At 36.6% G+C, this 27,130-nt stretch overlaps 1 protein-coding gene across 1 annotated transcript in view; it reads right to left on the minus strand.

The window, feature by feature from the left end:
• The window catches only part of LOC115209557 (MAM and LDL-receptor class A domain-containing protein 2-like), a 78,593-nt gene that overhangs the window by 36,327 nt on the left and 15,136 nt on the right, over positions 1–27,130 (minus strand). Inside the window, exons 4-6 of the mRNA XM_036501675.1 lie at positions 13,222–13,379; positions 7,827–7,967; positions 2,426–2,663 (exon numbers count right to left, since the gene is read on the minus strand). Of these exons, the coding sequence (XP_036357568.1) occupies positions 2,426–2,663; positions 7,827–7,967; positions 13,222–13,379 (537 nt within the window). The remainder of the gene's footprint in view (positions 1–2,425; positions 2,664–7,826; positions 7,968–13,221; positions 13,380–27,130) is intronic.

Genomic DNA, 27,130 nt, shown 5'->3' on the forward strand with positions numbered 1-27,130 from the left:
CCTTCTAGTGGTCAATGCAGAAGCTAGGGATAGATGAATGGTTAGTGACAGCTGTACAAGTCATATACAGAGATACTGTTAGTAAGGTGAAAGTTGACAAAGAGTATAGCAATGAATTCACTGTACATGTAGGAGTTCATCAATGATCAGTTCTCATAGTGTTCCGGGCCATATCAGAGGAATTCAACACTGGCTGCCTCTGGGAGTTCCTCTACACTGATGATCTTGTTCTTATAGCTAAATCACTACCTGACCTAGAGAAGAAATTCAGGTGCGGAAAGAAAACCTGGAATCTAAGGGTTTTAGAGTTAATTTAGCAAAGACCAAAGTCCTAGTAAGTAGGAAAACAAACAAATCACAATCCCTTCTGTGAGACAGCCCTGCTCGATGTATAAGAAGCGTGTCGCTAGAAACTCCATACGTTGTACATAGTGTAAGCACTGGACACATAACAGGTGTAGCGGTACCAAAGGGAGGTTAACAGAGAAAATAGTCTATGCGTGTGGAAAATTAGAGGTACAATAAGCACTAAAAATGTGCACACAATATACTTCCTCAAATGCTTGTGGGTGTAGATAGTTTCTGTTACCTAGGTGACCAAGTTAGTAGTAGAAGAGGAAGTTCTAAAAGTGTAGCTGCTAGAATAAGAACGGGCTGAGAAAAGTTCAGAGAGCTTCTAACTCTTTTCGAAACTAAGGGCCTCTCCCTCAGAATGAAAAGCAGATGTATGATGCTTCTGTACGTACAGCTATACAACAAAGAAGTGAAGCATGGACTATGATTACAGAAGATTTGCAAAGACTTGAAAGAAATGAAGTTAACATGCTCTGCTGGGTGGGTGATGCCAGTGGGCATGCATGTCAGAGTGTAAATGATTTAAGAGAAAAACTGGGTATAAGAAGCATGTTTATTCATGTAATGCATATGGATGAGTGCAGCTGCGTAAAGAAGTGCTTAGCTCTAATTGTTGGGTGGGGGGTATCTATAGAATAGGTAGACATTGGACGAAACGGTGAGAAAGGATCTTCAGACACTGGACCTCGTTGAGGAAATGTCAAGAGATTAGGAGTTGTGCCAATTTGCTGTACTTGAGAAGATGCATTAAGTTAAGTACAATTGCGGTCAACCATACATACAGGTATGTCCTTTGCAGTTGTCGGTGCCACGTAAAATGCACTCGTGCTGGTGCTACGTGAAATGCACGCGTGTCAGTGCTGCGTAGACGCACCTCTGCCAGTGGAACGTAAAAAGCACCCAGAACACTCTATAAAGTGGATGGCGCAATTAAAGGCACCTAACCATAGAAACTATGCCAAAAAAGAGAATTGTAGTCTGGACAGCTCCCCAGCTGATCAACTCCTGTCAAACTGACCAACCCATTTTAATATAGAAAATGGACGTTGAACGATGACGATGATGATGATGATGACGACGACGACGACGAAAGTAGTAGTCAACATTGGCTTATGGCACCATTATCATATTTTATAAAAAAAGAGAGAACTGTTCGTAAGTGCAAGGATACTAGCTTCTTATGATTAACAATCCGAATGACCAATGTTGACAATGGACTTTCCGTGGTTCCTCGGCTTGTGAAAGATCATTGAAGAGATTTCATTACTAAAACTTGAAAATTATAGATACTAAAATGATAAAGTTTTTTTTAATAATATTTACATTTAATTATTTCTGTCGTGAGCGGAAGTTACTGCGGAATACTCAAGCAAATGATGCAAGTTTTTAATGGTCACGTAAGATGCCAGAAATACCAGTAAAATCCCCCTTTAATCCTATATCACTTTCTTAGAAAGGACATGGTAGACGATTATTTCTTTTATATTATTTACATTATTTATATTTGACGGATATATTATTTTTTTATGTTGGCAGTTTTGTGAAAGACAGCTAAGGCGAAAAAACATTACATTGATGCTTTTGTGTCTACTAAATAAGCGGAGAGAATGTTTCATAAGCCACTGGATAAATTCTATTTATCGTTTAAAAGATTCTATCCAGAATGTTTGTATACGGTAAATGTAATATACTATACTACACTAATGAAAGTTGTTTTGGTAAAGAATCATCAACTGTTCAAAAGCTTATTTGCAGCACTGATCAGCTGTCTAAAGTTGAAGTATTTGGAATATTTTCTAACCTTGAAGATTGAAAATGAAATCTAAACTTTGCAGTCCCTCATAGACAAATTAGATTGTTTCAGAATATGTTGAAGTGAATATGTTTAGATAAATTACTGCGGTAAGAGAAATTTCATGGGAGATTTGTAAAAATGAAATTTTCTATGCATATTAGATGGAATGCTAGAAGTGGACAGTTAAACCAAGACGGATTATCTGATTAGGCAGACCAACAGAAAATAAACAGTGAGCATTTAAAAATTGAACTAAAACCAAAATATTCTTCTTACCCATATTTATATGTCAGAGGAACACATGCATACTTCCATTTATCACCGTGATTGCCTGATATAGTTTTCAGTAGAGTTTTTCCTGAAAAGTTTTCCCTATAAATATTTAGTTTCCCCATATCTTTTCCAAACATGTAATAGTAGAAACTAATACTCTTAGCCACAGGATAAAAGATATTTGTTTTAAAATCCGTTTTTTGACCAGGAAATCCCACTGCAGAGGCAAACATATATTTCCCTGTAAAATAAAAATTATAACATTAAAAACATACATATGTATGATAAATGAAAAAAAAATATACATTTCTTTTATTCTTGCCAATATATTTACCGAAGTAAAACTTATCAGCAAATAATTGGTTTTATCCAGATGGACCCACACATAAAATTATTAAGTTACATCATATCTTTAGATTATAGTATTTCAACTACAGTCATTTGTAAATGTAATGCTAATATCATTCATTCACGAAATCAATTTTAATCTTTTATTCATTTCCCTTTCTGGTAGCATGGTTGTGTAGATGTTTCCCTTTCTCTTTCATATTTCTCGAGAGAAATAAAGGCAATTAATGTTCAATGTAAAATATGAAATGAAAGTCAACATTTATTTAAAGTAAGCGTACGATAAACGGTAGTGAAAACTGAAGGATGACTTATACAGAGAATGTAATATTTTGGTGCCTTAAATTAGCTAATGATAAAAAGGGGGGGTAAAGATACACACACCGCTTCGATCATGAATGACCCTGGGATTGCACTTATAAAATTCCCCTTCGAGGCACAACTCCGAGCAAGGTGGTTTATGGAAGACCAACTGTCATCCATGCATGCAGGCTTTACGCACGCCACTAATGTTATCTAAGGGAAAGGCAAAGGCCGATACAGCTTGATACCAGTGACGTCGCAACTCATTTCTGCAGCTGAGTGAACTGGAGCAATGTGAAATAAAGGGTTTTGATAAAGAATACAGCACACAGCCGGGTTAGGGAAACGAACTCACTACCCCATGATTGTGTGCCTGACATTCTAACCACTGAGACATACGCCTCAACTTTTAACCAATGATGGAAATATCAATTTCAAATTTTGGTAAAAGGTCAGCAATTTCGGGAAGGAGATAAGTCGACTACCTCAACCCCAGTATTCGATTAGTCGTTACTTTATCGACTCCGAGAGGATGAAAGGCAGAGTCGACCTTGGTGGAATTTGAACCCAGACCGTAAAGACGGACGAAATGCCGCTAAGCATTTTGCCCAGCATGCTAACGATTCTGTCAGCTCAGTGCCTTAACTAATGATAGAAATATTATTATCCATGAACTATGCTGATATACAAATTGCAATGCCTGCGATGAGGGGACAAATAGTTTACTTGTGTACAAATTAAAACACCTGAACTAAAATTTACTTTATCACCTTATGTTTGGTATGGAACAGCCATTGCTACTACTACTGAGAACTAAGGGAAATAAATAAGTTATGTTTAGATTATTTAATAATTATATATATATAATTAGTGCCTTAGTTATTAGGATTTGTGTTATATATGTGGCTAAGTGGCTAGAGTATTCGGCTCTCGATCGTAAGGTTATAAGTTCAATTCCTGGCAACGCGTTGTGTCCTTGAGCAAAATACTTTATTTCACGTTGTTCTAGTTCACTCAGCTGACAAAAATGAGTGGTTCTTGTGTTTCAAAGAGCCAGCCTTGTCACACTTTGTGTCACGCTGAATCTCCCTGAGAACTACGTTGAGAGTAGTATATGTGGAGTGCTTAGTCACGTACACATTAATTTCACGAACAGAGTGTTCCGTTGACATCGTGATTATCCAGAAGTGATGGAAAGAGACCAGGTGGTTTTACCCATTGCCCCTGTGTAACAGGTAGGTGTCACATCTGGTTTGTCACAATCTGTGACTCCTTTTTCTCCCTCCCACGCCCTGGATGCTGCAATAAAGGGAAGGATCACGAATTCGATAACCGAACAGAACAAAATCCTTATGTATCGGGGCTTATCAGTGAACTAATATCGTCCAGCCTGTGATGTTTGAGATGTTTGGAAGGGCTGAGCTGCTAACAACAAAGTGCTTGTCATCGTTGGCAGCTTACGTTACCGAAGTGTCACGTGATGCCTGTGAGTGTGCTTGGCTGTTCCAACGTCTTAGTCTCGCTATTATCCGCAGTAATGCCGCGAGCATGTTGGCTTGCTTCTGTAGGTCCCATTGAACCTTGTGATATGCGACCAGTTGAAGCACTTAGTGTTGAATTGATGCTTCTCTTTTCCTTTCTTTTTTCTTCCCTTTCCCCTTCTTTTTCCTCTTTTGCTTCCTTTCTTTGCTCACGTTTGTACTGTCTTCGTTTCTGGATTTCTATTTTAAAGTGGTTTTGTATTATATATGTATCATATACGTATTACATATGTAATTACTAAATCGTCTAAACTAAGTTACGCTATTACTGAAGGAAAGAAAGAAAGAAAGAAAGAATGAAACGGACAAAAACAGCAAACGAAACAATGTGAATGATACAACAATATTAACGAGATGAAAAGAATTTATTTCTTACATTGTTTATTATCAAACTAGCGGGACCTGTGACTATTTCACGGAATTAAGGGTAAACCTATTGAGTTATTTATGAAAACTTTATCCACAAAAGCTGAAAACGTAGCCTGTGTTGAGTCTTTATGGAAAAATAATCACTCATCTGCTACTCGTTGGAAAGTGAAATAAATTGGAATACAATGATTACTTAATGCACCTTATATATACACTTAATATACTTTCTGCGCAATTTTATAGATTTAATACGCAGTACTCGTAAAATAAATATTCACTCTTATTTTTCCATTTTTCCCATAAACAAACAAAAAAATATATCCCGTACATATGATACAACCTTTAGTTAAATTGCATATATCTGCCACATAAATAAGCTTGAATATTTCACGGAATTGTACTTAAGCGCATGCGTTAAATGATAGGTGATATAAAAAATGTAGTTTAATTTAAAAAATACACTTTTCACCATCCAGTTACCACCGCCTCCATCTCGACTACCACTACCATCATCATCATCTCTCTCTCTCCCTCTCTCTCCCCTCTCTCTCCTTCCCTTCTCTCTACCCCTCTTTCTGTCCTTCTTTAACCTCATCCTCAGAACATCACCCTCACATCACGTACCTCACATCATGGATGCTTCTCTCTTCCTCTTTTTCTCTCGCCGTCTTTTTTCTTTCTCTTCCTCTCTCTCTCTCTCTCTCTCTCTCTCTCTTCCTCCCTCTTCCAGTCTCACTCATCGCCTTATCCTCTTTTTCTCTCTCCTTTCTCTTCTCCACTCTTTCCTTTCAACTAATCACATGAAAGCGTTACAATTATATTCTCTCTACCTCACGTCATGGACACTTATCCCTCCCTCTTTTCTTTCGCCCTCTTTTTCTCTAATCAGGTGAAAGCGTTACCAACGGGCTAAGTAACACAATGACAAGGGGGATTATTTTAAAATAAGGACTCTATGTATACCTGATTATATGGTAAAATTATTCCACTGCACTCTGTCATTTCTCTTTTATCGAATCACTAAATTACAGGCATGTAAACACAGCAACAGCGGTTGTTAAGCTGTGATGGAGAACAAAAACACACAAACACAACACAACACACACACACACGACATGCTTCTTTCAGTTTCCGTCTGCCAAATTCACTCACAAGGCTTTGGTTAGTCTGAGGCTATAGTAAAAGGCATTTCTCCAATGTAAGGCGTAAATATTTATGTATGGGATTGAACCCAGAACCATACGATTGGGCAGCAAATCGTTTACCACGCAGCCATACCTGCGTCTATGGATATCGACCTAAAATAGAATAATCTGATTTTGACCTTATTTTGATGCTGCATTTCTAATGAGCCAGTCTTTAGTTGCTCTTGTCGTTAATCCTTCTACCCCTGCCCTTATACCCTAAAAAACATTCCTAGCATGACCAACCCATCTTTTCTTTATTTACTGCACGATTCTATCCCCCTTTTTTTCAAGTATACGATTAATAACTTGCAAACTGGTCAGTTAGCCATCACTTATTGCTAACATGCAAATCAAGCATCTTATTCCCCTCTAAGGAACAGATATTACGTATTCTATCTTTATAGCATGTCTGATATCCACCTTCACTCCGAAACAGGTTATCTGCATGTATGTCGTTTCTTCTCTCCTTCTCTCTTACATCTCTTACGACTATTTAAGAAACTATGATTTCCAGTTATTCTTGAGCAAAGTCTAACGTCCCGCTTCCATTTCTTTTTATCCACTAACAGAACATGACTACTAGCATTAATTTCAAATTTAGGCACACGACCAGTAATTGCTGGGGAGGGTGCAAGTCGATTACATCGACCCCAGTGCTTGACTGGTACTTATATTATCGACCCGGAAAGATGAAGGGCAAAGTAGACCTCGGTGGAATTCGTACTCAAAAGGTAAAGACGGCAGAAATGCCGCTAAAAATGTTATCCGGTGTGTTTACGATTCTACCAGCTCGTCGCCCTGACTCCTAATAATGATAGATTTTACATTTTACCACAACAAAGCATTTATATTCACAACTATTATGATTTTACGTATTACAATTACTAATGAATTTCATACACAGTCATTACTATTGTTGTTTACCCGTAACTACTTCTAATATATTTTACCCACAATAATTATTATCGGCTTTCATTCACTATCCCCAACAGCCACGAAAAGGCATTTTACTCACGCTACTAGTACCATTTACTTACTATAAATACTGTCTTTAACCCACTACAACTACTAATGTATTTTACAATCTACCAACACAAATATGTTTTACTCACGCTCATTACTAATGTCTACTATCCAAAACCAATCCTAAAATTTTCTTTTACCCATTAGCACTATTAAATATTTACGCCTTACTTCTATGAACAAACACTTAAAAAAATAATAAACTGACGATCTCTCCCGGTTATCTTACATAGAGTCACTTCTCTCATCACTCAATTAGTGTCTCTTTCTCCTAGAGCTCAGTCCTTATCTCCCGAATATGAACCCCTTGAAATTCCTACCTACCCACTTTCTGTCTATATGTATCAACTTGCAGTTTTTGAATCTGAATAACAACTGCCTCAATCTGACCATGATCGGCAAGGTACATAATGTATCTAGAATTATCTTATCAAATGTGTCCGTAATAATTAACCTAAATTCTAAACAGGCAAAACTATTATAATCCACAACATACCCAGGACAACAGACTTCTTTACTAAAATAAGTTCCAGGTGTAATTAATGATTGGTAAACTTACTGACTGAAGCACTGTGTCAAGGACACGAAAGAAAAATTACAAAGTGATATATAATAGAAACGGTGAATAATTACCATATCTAGTTTTTGCTGTATGATCTGTTATGGGTCCTGCATCTTTTGAGGAAGGAGGGAGTGAACGTTTCCATACATAACCTGTACCATTGATTGCCATGCTACAATTATTGCTCTCAAAGGAGCAATATAATTCAGCAGCTGCAAAAAGACATATATAAAACATTATCCAATTTACTTATATTTTATGAAGAAATACATAAACAAAAATATTATTTTATTCATCTGTTTAAAAGCTAAATTATTCATGTAAGAGGTATATTTAAAAGTTAAAATAGAATGAATTTATATATATATATATATATATAGATATATATATATATATATATATATATATAATATATATATATATAATTTGTATGTGTGTGTGTATACATATGTGAATTTTTGTATTAAATGTATTTAATATTTTTTGTCTATTGGCTTGCCTAACTTGCTTGTCCTTACATTTAATCCTCTACCTGCTCAAGTTCAAATTACTTGAGTACTACAAAATGTATTCCATACAGAGAATTCATGCCTCTGCTAATCTATCAATGGTGTACGTATTTATGTGGTAATCAACTGATGTACCGGTGAATTGCATGTTTTACACACACATTTGAAGGAATTCTTTTCCTTATGCAAATAGACTCACAAGCATGCACACACACACACACACACACACATTTGTATACAGATATGTGTGTGTGTGTGTGTATGTGTGTGTGTGTGTGTGTGTGTATAGATATAAAATCAAAATGAGCAACAAGAATATGTTACTTATTTTGATTCTAACCACCTTATTTTGAAATTGTATGGATAATACTGTACTAAATTCTAGTGCCTCAACTTAAGCACCATATTCATCTGAATCTAAATTTTTACTATACATAGGAGGCGGTCGAAAAAGCCAGCTTCTATATATGGCTGAAGCGGGAAGACCGAAAATGGCTTGAAAGTCATAAACACGCTGACGGGAAATTACATCATTAGGTGAGACAAGCTGACTGACAGGTGACGGTCGTTTAGAAAAAGTGCGGGCTAAAACCACGCGTCTCCACTAGTCAGTTAAGGTGAGACAGTGTCACGTGAAAACTTGCTGGGGCTGCCAGGCAGAAACGATGGAGCGGCCAGGGTAGTTGGGTTTATGTATTCTGGGGAGGAAATAGATGGTGGAGGTCCGGGGTGTTCGGACGATGAGGTTGGTGGCGGTGGGGGGGAGGGAGCAGAAGAGAATATGAGGTCGTGAACGGTGGAGGACACTCACTGTTGGTAGGAGGAGGTGGGGGTCGGAGGGGAGCAAGCGATAGAAGAGGGGATTTTGAAGTTGGCTGAGCGCTTTTTCTCTGTATAGGTCTGCACGCCACACCACCACTACTCCGCCTTTGTCTGCCGGTCTGATGACAATGTCGTTGCGGCAACAGAGGTTGCGACGGGCAATCGATTCAGCACGGGTGAGGTTGGCTGGGAGGGATCTTTTTTTGAAATTGAATCAGTTGACCAACACATTGCACGAACAATCTAGGCTACTGAATTGTGGGATGTGGAGGGGTCTGTGGAGGGTGCAGGGGGAAGGTCGTGGTGGATGCGAGATTGGAGGGAGTCAGGGGAGCTAAAGGGGAGGATGTAGGGATGTGGGAGGGGAAGGAGGGGAAGGGTTGAGCAGGTGGTGGAGTTTTTTGTTTTTTGTGTGTGAGGAAATTGTGGAGTTGGTGGTTGAGATTAAGAATGAAGCGGAGAGTGCGTTGGGGATCTTTTCAAATTTGTGGCCAGGACCCCAGATCTTTCTAGTTAACTAAATAATTTGAAACTTTGTGTACTCATAGAGTGGAACTAGTTTATTCGCCAGTTGGAACTAGTTTATTTGAGAAAAATCTATTTTATGACTTTAATCGTAGATTAAAACTGCGAATTTTAACCAATGAGATTGCTTGTTTTCATATCTAAAACGTTACTGCGATCTGTTAGTGTGACGTTGAAAGCAGTTTTGTGACGTAGTTGAAGACGGCTTATAAGCACGTCTGCTATTTCTAAAAAGCTTTGTGTGTGGTAAAGTAATTTTTTTACTTTACCATATTTTTATAAATTATATCGGAGAATCCATATTTTTATAACATATATCGGAGAATCCATGTGATTTTTCGTTGTTTTTCTCTTATACGTATGTGAATTATTTCTGAGTATGCATTGTCTGGGAGACTTTTTCTTGCAGTTGAGAAATTTTTGGCTGCTATTTCTAAAAAGCTCGGTGTGTGGTTAAGTAATTTTTTTACTTTACCATATTTTTATAAATTAATATATATATATATATATATTATATATATATATATATATATATATATAATTTTTTACTCGGTGTATGTGTATATGTATGTCTGCATGTGTGTGTGTGTGTAAGTATGTGTAAAAAATTACATTGAATCGGCCATACATACATACATACACATACACAGATACATACACACATACATTCAGGCATATACACATACACCGAGTAAAAAATTTCAGTTATCTCTCTCTTTCACACATTACTCTCTCTGTCTCTTCACACACACTAACAGAAGCACTTCACTTACACAACATACTGTCTCCCACACCCCATCAAACACACACACACACACATGTACATCAATGCTTCCCCTAGACGGTAACTTCAAAGACAACTTTTGTTATTAGAAGGTGGCTGACTATAGCTTGTTTACATTTAAGATGTTTAATACGTCACGAAATTGGTGGTCGAGACGGAGTAAATAAAATAAAGCCGAATGACGGAATATCATTGGTTAAAATTCTAATTATTAAACAACGTTAAACTTAGAAGTTACAATTCCGTTTTCATTCTGGTTTACAATTAAGTTTACTTTTCACACATTCTACCAGTATACGAAGTTTCAAATTGTTTGGTTCAGTAGGAAAAATTTGAAAAAACTGGCTTCAGAATAGAAAAGATCCTGGGTTGGGTGAAGGGTGGAGGGAAGAGGGAAGAGATAATAGTGTCATTGAGAACCAAAGGTGTCAGGTAATGCTGAATAAGTGCTATAGACAGACCATAGTTAAGTTCCAGATTCGGTAATTTTGTGAATAAGGGGTTCAACGTTGGTTCTATGTCAGCGTGTGTATATAAGAATTTTTTGGCGTAATAAGATAAAAAAAAAACCAAGGCTGTGTAGATATTAGAGCATTTATAGAGAGAAGGTCTTACAGCTGTTTCTAAGATATTTATTAATTATACCCCTTCATCGGAGACGGTATGAGAGGATAGTTAAGTCAAAGTTAGTTTAGATGTGATATAAAATAGAGAGTGAGTGGAGGAAAGAAAATAGATGCAAGATATGTATGGATATTGAAGTTGTAAATCCATTTTTTTAGGCATCATGGTATACATGCAATATTTCAATATCCTATGAGTAAAGTCCAAAAGTCCAACTGAGTTTAATATGAGTCCTTCCAAATATAGAGTTTATAAGCAATGTAAGATCCCTTATGAGTGAGATCCAGCAGATTTTTAAACTTGGTAATTCCCTGTAGAGAATTTATATACAGTGTTGCAGAGTCAAAGGTTTTCATTTAAAGTGACCAAAAAATAGGGAGTGTATTAGTATAGTCAAATCAAAAACAGGAAGAGAGGAGTGAAGAAAGAGAAAAAAAAAGAGAAGAGACAGAAAAAATGAGAGAGAAAAAAGAGAAAAAATAAAACCCCCGAAGGGTGGGATAAAGGGAATAAAGAAAAAAGAATAAAGAAAAATGAATATATAGATCAGTCAGTGGTCAATGGAGATAATTTGAAAGTAGGAGTGGGGATATGAAGGGTGAAAGAGAGAGAAAGGTATTATAGTGTAAAAAGATAGAAGGAATGACAAATGTGTAGTAGTAGAGTCTAAGTGTAGGGGTAGAGATATGGGGTTAGTAGTATGAAGAATTAAGGAATTTATATGTTTAGCCGTCCGGTACTTAGTAATATGAGAAAATATATATGTGAAGATGAATATACATGTATATCTCAGACAAGTTACACAGACAATCCTTACTCGCATGCATATGCACTCATGCACGCCCGCTTATACATTCATCTGCATGTAACATCACCCCTGTATCTGTAGGTATATATACCTTACATGCGTACGTATATTTACACATACCCACATACATGCATATACGCATACCCTCACTCATACATATACACGTACACATGGGTGTATGCACATACATACGAATATAATCAGATGGTTGTATATGTGAGGAACTAGATAGGGATTAGGAGTTAGAGTGTAAGTTTATAAGGTTATTGGGACTACCTAAGGAGTATTGTGGAAATGTACAGTATGGGCATTCTGGCATTTGAATTTGTGATAAATTTGTGATAAATATGGACCATGATAGAGTATAGGGTATATTTGTATTTTTGAGATGATGTATGTGATTGGCGAGTGTTGTAAATTTACTATGTTTCTCGTATCTAAAAGAATGGAGATGAGTGGCATACCGTTGCTTAACATTTTTTGTTGATCCTACGTATATGGCTGTAGAGTTGTGTAATAGATTAAGGACCGTGCATTTGTAAAAGATACGCAAATAATTATTTTATATCTATATCTATCTATCTATATATATATATATATATATATATATATGATCAAATAATACTGAAGACGTCATAAACGTTATATATGTTTTGTATGTCCATCTTCAATGCGCATTAAAAGAATTAGTATACAATGAAAGATTTGTGATAACACTATTGTTAGAAATATCATGTTTGATATAATTTTAATGCTAATTAAATATTACAAAAATTAACAATGTGGTTTTTTCAATATTATATATATCTAGCATCCTTTCAATGCTGGTACCATATCTTTCATTGATGTTCAGAAGTCGTTCTAATTAATATACAACACTTCGCTCTTGATTTCATTTAGCAGAGCTGGTGCTATCGTCAGCATTCAGTGCTATCGTCAGCATATCGTCATACATTCAGTCTCTGCCTTAACTATTTAAATTTTTCCCTGCACTGATCTACAGATTTTCGGGGCGAACATAGAACTCGATCACCATAAATCTTACAAGTCATTGAAGGTCTTCAGAGTTCATGAGCACCTTTTCTACCTACTATCTATCTCATGTAATTAGAAAAAATAAATATGTTGTATGTTGATCTACATTACAATTATAAATATAAACATGAGCAGTAGCCTAGTGTAGTTGTTGAGTGCTTTGTTGGCTTACGCCGTCTAATTCCGTTATTCTGGTGGCAAAAGAGACAACTGTGATTGGGTAGGGTGCGGCATACTCCAACAGAAACTAGAACTATGACTATCGCAGTGTTTCTCCAGATTTGTACAAAAAGAACGTATAACGATTTATTGGAATGAGAGAGAAGATATCAAAATGAAGTGTTAATATCTGTACTCACGATTTGCCATGCATTTCACCGCAAGCTTCAAGGAGCAATATTGATAACTTGACAGATATGGGTAAGAACAACCCATTATGGAGTTCTCATCACCTCTGCAAGTTTGCCCATTCATGAAGGCTGGTATTTTCGAATAACTTTTTGAGTAATAATTATATCTGAAAGGTAAATATAACAATGCAATAATCCATATAGATGTACATATTCCATTCTCTACAAATCAATGTAATGCTACTCAAGAACACGGTGCTATTTTTGTTTGCATTTCTCGACAGTAATGCTCATAATGCTTTACTGAATACTAAGATAATAATGGTTTCTGACATATGACATGAAAGAAATTCTGTATATACGTAAATTTTATATGCACCTCATATTAAAAACATTTCTACAAACATTTAACCAACATCCTATGCTTTGACGAATATAAACGACACGTCTATGTATGTATGTATGTATGTATGTATGTATGTATGTATGTAGTATGTATGTATGTATGTATGTATGTATGTATCATGCCTGTCTCTTTGTATGTTTATCTATGAATCGAACTAGCTCCCTTATTGTCTGCATGATATATATATATATATATATATATATATAATATATATATATATATATATATATATATATAACTGGGAATGTGTGTCTGTCTGTCTGTGTGTTTCCCTAAAACTTGAGAACTACACAACCAATTTCATTCAAATTTTACATATGCCTTACTTAGGGTCCGGGGAGTGTCATCGGCAAAAAATTTTTTTACCTTTTTGCCTAGGGCGAGCCAACAGCAATATTATATCTTCTCCATTACGATTCCCTAAAACTTGAGAACTATACAACCATTTTCATTCAAATTTTACACATGCCTTACTTAGAGTTCATGTAGTTTCATGGACAAAAAAGACGTTCAACTTCTTGCCTAGTGCGAGCCCATAGCAATATCATATCTTCTCCACTATTTCAGTATTACGTGTTAAAAGTGAAACAAAAACATTTCTCTATTTTATGTCAGATACTTTCACTTTAACAATAAAAATAATAATAATAACAATTGAATTATATGTAGTAAGTAATAATTAAAATCAAACTAAAGTATAATATAATCATAACATAACAAAAGTAAAAATAGCAATTGGTATAAAATTGCATCAATGACTTGAACTTGAATAAGTGGTTTCACATGAATGGGAATAAATTAAAAATAAAATTAGCGTGCAGAAATGGAATAGTCCAGATGGATAATAAAAAATTAAATTAAAGAAAAGACTATTGTCTATAAAGTATACAATATAGAGAAAAAAGATTTGAACACCTGGAGGAAAGCACCATCGAAAAGTGTCTTGGTGCGACTATGAAAGATATCTAACCAGAGGCGGTAAATTCGCCACAATAGAAGCAAGTTTCGAGTCAACGGAACGTGCAACGAGTACTCGACTCGAACTTGCAAAGTGGAAATATTATATTTTTACTTTTATATCTGGGACGTAGGACGTCCCGGATAAAAATTTAAAATGTCCCCCCAGAAGTAGAGGTAGGCTGGATTGTAGCCACACTTCTTTCCAAGAAGGAGGACAAGATACTATTGATCGAAATTGCAAGAGACGGGTTAACAATTCCAGTCTGTTATATATTTTGAGTATTGTTATCACTAGCGATATCAAGATATAACTTTGTATTTTGTATTTTATGTGTAGATGTATATATATATATATAGATATACATGTAATGTGTACATATATATATACACATATATACATGCACTAGTACTATAACCCGGCAACGACGGGTCATAATGCTAGTCTATATATAAAACTGAGAATATGTGTCTGTCTGTGTGTTTCCCTAAAACTTGAGAACTACACAACTAATTTCATTCAAATTTTATACATGCCTTACTTAGGGTCCGGGGAGTGTCATCGGCAAAAAGAATTTTTAACTTTTTGCCTAGGATGAGCCCACAGCAATATCATATCTTCTCCTCTCTGATTCCCTAAAACTTGAGAACTACACAAACAATTTCATTCAAATATTACACATGCTTTACTTAGGGTCCATGTAGTGTCATGGGCAAAACAAATGTTTAACTTCTTGCCTAGAGCGAGCCCACAGCAATATCATATCTTCTCCGCTATTTCAGTATTACGTGTTAAAAGTGAAACAAAACATCTCTCTATTGTATGTATATGGATGTGTATATATATATATATATATTACAAAATATAAAGTTATATCTTGAGATCGTTAGTGACAACAACGCTCAAAATATATAACAGACTGGAATAGTAGTGCTCAAATGAGCTGTATACACTTATTAATCCGAGGGGAGGCAATGCGAGCAGCAACTACAAGAGCACTACAAAATCCACAGAAAGATCAAACACATAAATATATTCATATATTCATTGATATCTACAGAACAGACATAAAGCCCGACGTTTAGAAATATATAGTAATATATAAACATCATATAAAAATATATTGTGCGCATAAGATCCACTCGACGTTCCATAAGAAATTTAGAAATAAAAATTGCAATAAAAGTTAGAGGTAATAATAACAATTGAATTAAATATAGTAAATATAGTAAGTAGTAATTAGGTATATTTTATTTTATTAAAATGGTAATTAAATCGTAGTATAACAATTAAAAGAAAAAATAGCAATCAGTATAAAATGTATCAAGGACTTGAACTCGAATATGTGGCTTTGCATGAATGGGAGAAATTAAAAGATGAAAAATTTAATTGAGTGAATTAGTCCAGTTGGAGATGTGCGCATACCATTTAAAATAGCTGCTAGATCGAATTATATGCTTATAAAGTAGCATTCAGTATCTATGAGAATTTTGGAGAGTACGTAAAGTCTGCTCTTTCGCATGTAGCAGGTACATAATTGTGCATTTGTTTCCGTGTACTATGTGTTGTGTGTTATTGTGCTTCTTATTTGAACCTGTGAGTTGCTGTTTAATTGTTAATTTTTATCGTTAAACGTTATTGTTACACGTTTTTTTTTTGTTTTTTGTCTGTCTGTGTTGAGACAGACAAAGAAGGAGTCGGCTGCCCCCCCCCCTAAGGGAGAGATGGCCAGACGAAGTATGTTCGAAAGTGTGTCGGATTTGTCGACTTCTGAAGAAGAACTTGAAAAGGCGATAAAGAAAATGGACAAGCAATTAGGCAACACATACGCAGGAGCGACAAGAACGGAGGAAAGAGAAATAGATTTGGCCAAGTTGCCAAGCTACCAGGCATTTATTAAAAAGGTCGGCGGTGAAGTGGAGTTGTCACCGCCACTAAAACGAAGAGAGTGGCATGAACGAAGGACCATCACGTACCGGGTTTATGCCAATGAAAAATAGGAAACAGAAGTCGTCAGTATGGAGACAATAGTAGAAGCATTAAAAAGAACGGAAGAAGACTTAATATTCTTGGCGGCAAGAGGCATAAAATTTCGGTACCGTGGTGGTCCAATTCAAGAATGAAAGTGTGGCGAGGAAAATGGCAGCGAGAACGGTGAAGACAGAAAAGGTGTTCCTTCTGCCCTCATATCTGGGTAGAAAAACTACTCGGATGAGGGTGGAGGGGATACCTCCCAATGTTGACGGAGAGTGGATAGTGGCAGCCGTAATCAATGGATGTGAGGAAGAAGTTGACATCCTCCATGCTACAGTGAAAGATGAAGGCTGGAAGGGTGCAGTTTTGGAACTAAACGTGCAAGCAGAGGCTGAAATATTGGAACAATTGCCTGAGAATATCAGAATGGGAAGTGTTATTATGAGAGTGTGGGTGGAGGGCAGAGCTCCACGCTGCTACAAGTGTGGCCTGAAAGGTCACATAAGAGCTAACTGCCCTCCCCCATCAAAGTAAATTGATGTGGAACCTCAAAGAGAGGTAGTGGCCAACGAGGAAGAGCAGAAATCAACAGAGAAAGACACACCGGAAGAGGAGGAGGTACAAAAAGAATGGGAAGAAGGCAGAAGAAGGAGGAAGAGAAGAAGGAAAAAAATAAATAGTGCTGAACCCCAATCCACCCCAACACCACTCGCACCCTCTGAGACCCACCCTTCCCCTGCAGACAGTGAACCCACCCGCTCCCCACCAACAAGAAAACAAAAATGAGAAACAAACACAAGATACCCCAAAAAAACCTGGGCCCAATTTTCTAGGTATTTCGACGAAAAAAGACGTAAAAGAAATATTGAAAGATTATCACTGGTGTGACAAGGACAGTGATAGGTACGCTGTAATCTCGGAAGAACGTATAGAAGAATTCGTGGGAAAATGTAAAAAGAAAAACTATAAATTGTTTAGATTTGAAATAGATGACGAGATGATAACGGAAATGGAAAAGAGATTTGCGATGAAAACAGAGCACAATGTGTATTATATTCAGGATAAAGTATGAAGGACAGGTAAGTGATGCTAGCGGATGGGGCCGTTAGCATCACTTTCATTTTTCATTTATCATTTTCATATTTTATTTTCCATATTTATGTAATTGTGATGTTTTATGTCTCCAATGTTTGTATTGTCCCCTCTGTGTAGCCCTTTATGGGTAAGAAAGAAACGATGTGTTGTGTGTAAAAAACATCCTGACGAGGGGTCTGTGAATTTTAAATATACTATATGTTTCATATTAATTGGTGCATCTCCGAAACGGCCCGTAGATGAACTTTTATGTGTTTTTGTAAATTTGTATATTTATCTTCTATGTATTTTTCTCTGGAATTTTAATTCGTCTTTTTAATATGTCATTGTATGTTTTAGTACCCCAATTTTTTAATTTAACAAATTTATACCAAACTAGCACTATGACCCGGCATCACCGGATCATAATGCTAGTATATATATGAAGATGAGAATGTCTGTCTGTCTGTGTGAATCCCTAAAACTTGAGAACTACACGACCAATTTCATTCAAATTTTACACATGCCTTTCTTAGGGTCCATGTAGTGTCATAGGCAAATCACATTTTTAACTTCTTGCCTAGTGCGAGCCCAGAGCAATATCATATATTCTCCACTATTTCAATATTACGTATCAAAAGTAAAACAATAACTTCTCTCTATTTTAATGTCAGATATTTTCACTTTAATACTGAAACTATTATCTCACATATATAAGGCATACATACATATATATGATATATATATATATATATATATATATAATATATATATATATATAGATGTACATGTAATATGTACACATATATACACACATATATACATGCATACACACACACACACACATACACACACACATATATATATATATGTATATATATATATATGTATATATATATATATATTATATATATATATATATATATATATATATATATATATTATATATATATATATATATACATAGGTACAAGTGTGGTTGTGTGGTAAGAAACTTCGTTCCAAAACAGATGGTCCTGGGTTCAGTCCCACTGTGTGGAAATGTCTTAATAAGGGTTCTGATGTGGTAATGTTTGCTCTTTAACAACAGATATTTCTTGATGAAGTTACAGAGTTCCAGACGGGGCAGTATATTTGTAGCAATGAGGCTTTTTGGAGAATATTTGGTTTTCCTATTCGTGGATGACACCCTCCAGTAGAACAATTGTCTGTTCAATTCCATATTTAAGAGATGGGAAATTATGCAAATTATTTACATTATTTACATTATATACATTCGACAGATACTTGTCCTAAACCTGTTTGTTGCTAACACAACTTTTCGGGTGATATACCCCCTAGCCTTCTTCAGGTGTCTTGGGGAAATTTAGAACCTGGGTTCTCATTGCTAAGGTATTTTCGATGTTGTTGTTGTTGTTGTTCTTATTATTATTATTATTATTATTATTATTATTATTATTATTATTATTATTATTATTATTATTATTATTATTATTATTCCTTCTTTCTACACCAAGGACAGAGAAGCTCATTGTATGCATTACCAGATTACACACGCAAATTCACAGGTAAAATATGTATTTAAAAAATTAATAAATAAATAAATTAATGGCTGGATGTTGTTTTCACAGCGATAATGCTCTTCTCAGTACATGAGCCGTTCCAGTTAACACGATTTTTTGCACTTCTTGTAGGGATGGTAAGCCTGGTATCATTTTCAAATAGGTTTCAGTACCTTTTTTTATAATTCCTAGAGATCCTACAATCTCTACTGTAGTCGCCTTGAGATGCCACATTTTTTCAATTTCTATTAGCAAGTCTTTATATTTACTAATCTTGTCAAATTCTTTCGCCGCTATATTGTGATTGCAAGGGATACTCATGTCAATTAATAAACACATCCTTTTTGTCCGATCTTTTATTATAATATCCGGTTTATTAGCTTTTATAGTCTTGTCAGTCTGTACGGGGAAGTCCCATAGAATCGACACATTTTCTCCCTCAGTCACAGCTTCAGGATGGTGGTTATACCATTTGTCAGCGGTTTTGATTTTATAATACCTACATATTGTCCAGTGTAAATACTGGCCGACTCTGTCATGTCTTGCTTTACAGGTGCTAAGACTCTACAACCTGAGATTAGGTGGTCTATTGTTTCAATCTCATCGTTAGAGAATCGGCATTTTGGGTCTGCTTCATTTTTTATCACATTGGCTTGGTAGTTCCGGGTTAAGAAGCATTGGTCTTGTTCAGCTAATATGAAACCTTCACTCTCCGCTTTTAGCCCTGAGCTTCGCAACCATTGATGCGTGTGTTTCTGGTCGGCATCAGCTTGTTTGCTACGGGCCATATACTTGCCTTGCAGAGGTTTCTGTTCCCATCTGCTAGCTAATTTTTCATGCGCTTTTGTCTTTGCAATTAATTTTATTTTCTTTGCAGCAGAAGTTGGCGCATTTCCTTCAACCTGATCAATCTGGTAGGTATCTAAGAGATAAGCAGCGAATTTTTTGCTCTCTTTCAGAATAGATTGAAGTTTTTTCGGTCTTTCATGTTTTTCAACAAGTTTTAATATCCAATCGTTGGTTGCTTCAAGGTATTTGGCCAGTCCGATCGTGGTGGTTTTGTACGTAAGTTCAAGCTGGATCAAACCTCGTCCTTATTATTGTTGTTATTGTAATGATTATTATTATTGTTATTGTTCAGGTCACTTCCAAGCAGTGACATGAACAATAACAATAATAATAACAATAATAATGATAATAATCATAATCATAATCATAATAATAATAATAATAATAATAATAATAATAATAATAATAATAACAATAACAACAACATTGAAAAATACCTTAGGAATGAGAACCCAAGTTCGAAATTTCCTCAAGACACCTGAAGAAGGCAGGAGGGTATATTAGCCTAAACGTTGTGTTAACAACAAACAAGATGAGGACAAGTATCCGTCGCATGTAAATAATGTAAATAATTGTCTGTTCGTTTAGAGAATGGACAAAGAATGCATTTTACTACTGAATCTGTTGCTCAGCAGACACTTGCTGCAAGGGAAACTACATTAACAGCATTTGACAGTTATCTTAATATGTGACGTGTAGGACAATTGTCTGTTCATTTAGGGAATGAACAAAGAATGCATTCTACTACCGAAACTGCTGCTCAGTATTCCCTTGCTCCAAGGGAAACTACTTCACAGCCTTTTTTCAAATTTTGCCAGACATACTCTTTTACTAGAACCTTATTGTACATCTATACATATAAAGATGAGAATGTGTTTCTGTCTGTCGGTGTGAATCCCTAAAACTTGAGAACTACACAACCAATTTCATTCAAATTTTACACATGATTTACTTAGGGTCCATGTAGTGTCATATTGTAATGTCAGATATTTACACTTTAATACTGAAACTATTAAAGTGAAAATATTATCTCACATATATACAGGCACACATACATATATATTATATATATATATATATATATATATATATATATATATATATATATATATATATTTATTTATTTATTTATTTATTTTATCTAGTTTCAGCTCACGAGCTGTGGCCATGCTGGGGCACCGCCATTTAGTGTCGCTACATGATTTTACTTCACGAATGCTTTTTAGCAATTGCCATTTGGTGCATGAGGGAGTTCGATGCAGCTGCCCTCATCTGCACCTCCTGTCGTGAAGTTGGTTCATCTGGGACACCTGACAGGAAGAGATCCAGTTTTATTTTAAAGACATCTGATTCCACCCCATGCAGGTCTCTCAGGTTCTTCGGGAGGATATTGAAGAGCCCAGGCTATCACAGTATCTTGTTCTACATCTTGATGGCAAATTTGGAGTCCTTGGCACTATGCAGTGGCACCCAGTTCTAGTATTTGTGTAACTCTCGATGCCAAAGTTTGGGACAAGTCCTTCTAGGATCTTCCAGATGTATATTATGGCATATCTTTCTCGCCTACGCTCTAAGGAATAGAGTCTTAATCTCTTGAGTCTTTCCCGGTAGCTTATATGCTACACAGAGGCTATCTTCTTCGTGTAGCCTCGTTGGATCGCCTCAAGTTCTGTGATTAACTTGACACTGGATGGTGACCATAGCTGAGAGCAATAGTCAAAGTGGCTTAGGACAAGTGTCCTCCAGAGGACCATCATGGTTTCCTGGTCTCTTGTTCTAAAGGTTCTAAGAATCCATCCGGTCAGCCGCCTACATTTCATTGCCAATTTAGCAACATGCACATGAAAGGTTGCACCATCACTCATGTAAATACCCAGGACTCGCACTGATTGTGCCTCTGGGATTGCAATCCCTCCAGGTCCAGTGTATTTATTGGGTATTGCATTTAGTTTTGCATGCTGATAGCATAAAGCTTGAAACTTTTCGGCGTTGAACTGCATGCTATTCTTTTCAGCCCACTTGTATATTTTGTCCAGCTCACATTGCAGGTGCATAGTGTCTTCAGGGTTCTGTATTGCCTGTGAAACTTTTGTATCATCTGCATAACTTGTGATCGTGGCTCTCTGCGTGGCTGAGGGCATGTCTGAGAGGGCCATTATGAACAGTAGTGGTCCCAAAACAGTGCCCTGCGGAACACCGCTCACTATTTGCGTGTTGATGGAAGTGGCCCCATTGGCTACTACCATCTGGCTTCTATCCTTCAGAAAGTCATGAAGCCATTCTCCCAATTTTCCAACTATGCCAAGATCACGCAGTTTGTGAAATATCATTCCATGATCGACTTTATCAAAGGCCTTTGCAAAGTCGAGATATATCACTTCCACATTTGAGTGGTTGAGCAGTCGTTTCAGCACCCAGTCATAGTGTTGTAGGAGCTGAGTTAGGCAGCTTCTTCCTGGTCGGAAACCATGTTGGGTGTCAGGCAGCAAGTCATTTTCTTCAAGGAAGGTGATTAGTTTTCTTCTGACTATTCGTTCCATGATCATGCTGATGTGTGAGGTCAGAGAGATAGTTCTGTAGTTCTTGGCCTCCGCTCTGCTACCTCCTTTATGAATAGGGCATATTTTACCTTCCTTCAGTTTTCTTGGAAGTTTGCCAGTTGCAAGGAAGCTCTGAAAGAGGAACTGCAGTGGTCTTGCTAGGACTCTCTTACATACTTTTAGAAGGATTGCTGGGAATCCATCGGGGCCAATAGCTGAGTTTGTTTTCATTTCATCTATAGCCTTTATTACATCGTCTTCCTTTGTATTGATGTAATCAATCTTCGCTGCCTCTGATTTTATATCTGCAGTGGTAAAGAAGTCAGTTGGATTGCTGACTTGAAAATGCCCTAGGGGTGGAGTGAAAATACTCTTGAATTGCTCATTTAGTATTTCACTTATCCTCATTGGATTTCCTGTGAGTGTGCCATCTTTTCAAGGAGTGGCCCTATCCTACAGTGCACCGTAGCTGTTTCTTTGGCATACCTGTAGAAAGCTCTGGGGTTAGATTTTATGTTGTCTATAGCCCAGGCTTCTTTGTCTGCTCTTTCTTTTTCATGGGAGAGTAGCAGACATTTTTCAATTTCCAACAGTTTTATTTTCAGGCGGGACTTTTCACTGCTTTCAATTTGTTTGTTTACGCGATTTGAAACTTTTGTACGCCGTCTCATTAGAATGTTCCTCTCTCTGGGGATTTTGTTCTTGTGTACAGTGGCCTTTCTCTCTGGGACACATTTGTAGCATATGGCTTGCATTACAGACATGAATTGTTGAAGTTTCATGTCGATGTCTGGCGAGGAGAGACATTCAGGCCAGTTTTGTTTGAGGATCTCTTTCTCAATTTGTTTCCAGTTTGCCTTATGGAAGTTCAAGCTGGAAAGATTTCTTGTAGACTGCATGTCCATGCTTTCCTTTGGCCCGTACATGGTCAGCTCTACCATGTTGTGATCCGAGAGTAGTGTCGGTGTCACTTTCACATTATGGATGAGATCCATATTATTTGTGAATCAGAGATCCAGTATGTTACCTGCCCTGGCTGGTTGGAGTATTATTTGCTCCATGTACAGAGTGTTGATGAGGTTCAGGAGGGACCTCGCCTGTCCTCGTTCGCATCGTGTCATTCCAGGGAGAGAAAGGCCCTCGGGCCATCTGACATTGGGCAGATTGAAGTCTCCCATAAGAAGTACGCTTATGAGTTGTTCTAATGTGACTAGAACTTCTATTTTTATAAGGCACTCTTCAAACTTGCCTACATGGCTTGGAGCATCTGGAGGGCGATATGTAGCACAAATAACTACAACAAGTTGCCTTATATGTACAATTAGTGTGTCACACACCGAATTTGAGTATGACAAAAGGACCTGGGGTGTGAGGTCCTCGCGGATGTACATAGCAACTCCTCCATGACTCCTTTCTTTTCTGTCGGTCCGTAGTACAATATACTGTGGTATGTGTACTTCCGCATCTGCTATGTCCGGTTTCAGGTGTGTTTCCGTAAGTGCTATGCATAAGGCTTGATTGCATGCAACAAGGTCTCTCAAGAAAGGGATTTTTGTCTTGTTACTGAGTGTTAGCAGTCCTCTGATGTTCAGTAGGAGCATCGAGGTGATGTGTGTGCTGTTGCCGGTGGTGTTCATCTTGGGTCTATTTGCTGTGGCGGTCTTGTGTATTGTGAATAGTCCCATCTGCGAGTTTGAGTTTGATGGAGCCAGGTTAGCTGCTGTACAATCTTTTGTGCCATGCACAAAAAATATTCTTGTTCAGCAGCTGCCCTTTCAATAACATGTTGGTGGTTTGTAGCACGCACCACATCTGCGTACCTCCGTTTTGGGGTAGGTGGTGCGTGGTCCATTCCTTTTCCTTTTGGCAGTTGGTTTCTGCCCTGTTTCATGTATATGTGGCAGGGTCTTTGGTGTGCAAAACGGCAGCCTGCACCTTCCTCTCTATGCTAGCAGACACCTTTCAGATAGAATTTACACATTCGTGTGCGCTGTCTTTTTCTATCCTTTTTGGTATATGGATAGTCAAGTTTGCTTCTATCCTTGGCTGTTTCATCTTTTGGTTTTGTTTGAGTTTTAGTTTTTCCTTCTTTTTATTCAAATTTGTTTTAAATGCAAGATCTTAGGTGGGTCTATGAAATGTCATTAAATATATATATTGACTTAGGACGAGGATTAAATTTACTGTATCACTAACCTTGTCTGACAACTTTTTGTAAGAAAGTCCGCGTAATGTAGAACATACATATATTCATACAACTTAACCACTGGCAACCGGTCACCCTAATGAGATTGTTTCTCAAATAAATGGAGGGAGAAATGACCAGTGAGAAAAAGAGAAAAATAAAGAAAAATGAATGGGTTATTTTCATTTGGCCGTTCATGGAAAATAGAAAGGTTATATCTGAACTCCTTCTATGGGCCCTATCCGTCCAATTATAGATTAGATTTTTATTAAACTGCAATGAGCCTAGTAACATGTATAAAAGGATTCGTTAATGGGTGTAGACGGCAACTTGACACAAACTACCAAACTGATTGCTGTTTATATATACTGACAAAGATACCCGGCCTCGCTCGGGATTAAAATGGCATAGATTGTCATTGTCTTACTTGTTTCAGCCATGTGATTGCGGCCTTCTGAAGCACCGCCGTTGGTCGAAGAAATCAACCACAGGATTTATTCTTTGTAAGCCTAGTACTCATTCTGTCAGTGTCTTTTACCAAACCGCTAAGTTACGGGAATGTAAACACAGCAACATCAGTTATCAAGCAATGGTGGGGGTACAAACGCAAGACACGCACACACATACACATATATACGACAGTCTTCTTTCAGTTTCCGAGTATGAAATCCATTCACACAAGGTTTTTGTCGGCCTGAGGCTATAATAAGCATGTGTGTGTGTGTGTGTGTGTGTGTGTGTGTGTGTGTGTGTGTGTGTGTGTGTGTAATAAATCTCTGACCTCGCTCAGAGATTTATTATTGCTTGGTTACACTTTTTCGATATCAGTGACTTTTCGTCCCTGGAAAAAGGATATATATTTGCAAAGCGAGGCCTACTTTTCATCGACAACCGTTGATTGTCATATGCTGATGACGGATCAGTACCCAGAAACTCGAGTCCGAGTGTATCATAGGTTGAAGACGGGAAGGATGGCTTCCCTTGCAAATATTGATAGGGCACAGAAAGTGTGTCAATAGCCAGCTGGAGGAGGAGTCCTCCTGGGGCTACAAGCTACAGTAGCATCCAGCCTTAGGGTTTAGCCACATTTAAGTAACAAATATAATTCACGATATATATAGATAGATAGATAGATAGATAGATAGATAGATAGATAGATAGATAGATAGATAGATAATAGATAGATAGATAGACATATACACATATATATATATATTATATATATATATATATATATATATATATATATATATATTATATATATATATATATATATATAGTAGCTGACATACTCGGTAATTCCCGGGAAAGCGGGCGTATCCCTTGGTTCCGTTCTCATAATTGTTTCGCTAGTCCAGTAACAACAATATAAAGTAGGTACCCTTCAAGACGGTTTTTGTGTATTTATTGAGAATACTGAACTCTCTTACAAGGGATCTTGTTTTTAGGACTACCCAATAACTTATGAATACCCAAATTGTGAAGTCAGTTATGTAATAGCATGAAATGAATTACTCTATAGTAACAATTCAAATAAAGTAGCCCTGAAAATGGTTTTAATACGTTCCCAGAGTATATTTTAGGAGGAAATAATAAATAAGGTATATATACTAAAATCGTGAAACATGTTACGTAATAACAGGTTAATCGGATATGAGATAATAACAATTCAAAGTAATTAACTGTAAAAAAAAGTTTTTGGGTGTTCCCAAAGAATATTACCCTCAGCAGCGCTTGTGTTGGTATATTCGTGAATAAGTCACTAACCGAAATAAGTGGATCTATTGTTTAGGACAATACTATTTACTTGTTTAAGTGTTGTATTGGATACATTGAGAAAATAACTAAAAGAGTTCAAATACTAAGAAATAAGCATACTAAAAATGAATGGGTTATTTCCCTTGGTGGTTGTTTCCAGGAGGGAATGTGTTACTTCCCTTGGAAGCTTAAAATATTTACTCTCTTACGCCCAAATGTTATTCCTCCCGCCGTTTACCCGAACATTTTTTTTTGAAATAAATTTATACTTAAAACCTCCCCAGACACATAAGCAATGTGCATGCGAAGTTTAAGAAAAATCGGTGGAGCCGTTTTGGCGCAAAACGAGGACATACCAATACACACACCCACACACACACACACACACACACATTTTCAGATTTCATACACACCCATATATATATATATATATATATATATATATATATATATATATACTGTTGGATCTTACTCATAAGGTATTGGAATCTTACATTGTGTATAAACTCTATATTTAGAATGAACAATTTTGAATACTGTTGGATTTTTCTCATAAGGAAATGGAATCTTACATATATACCATTCTGCCTAAAAAATGGATCTACAAATTCA

Source organism: Octopus sinensis, linkage group LG3 (assembly GCF_006345805.1).
Source record: "Octopus sinensis linkage group LG3, ASM634580v1, whole genome shotgun sequence".
NCBI lineage: Eukaryota > Metazoa > Mollusca > Cephalopoda > Octopoda > Octopodidae > Octopus > Octopus sinensis.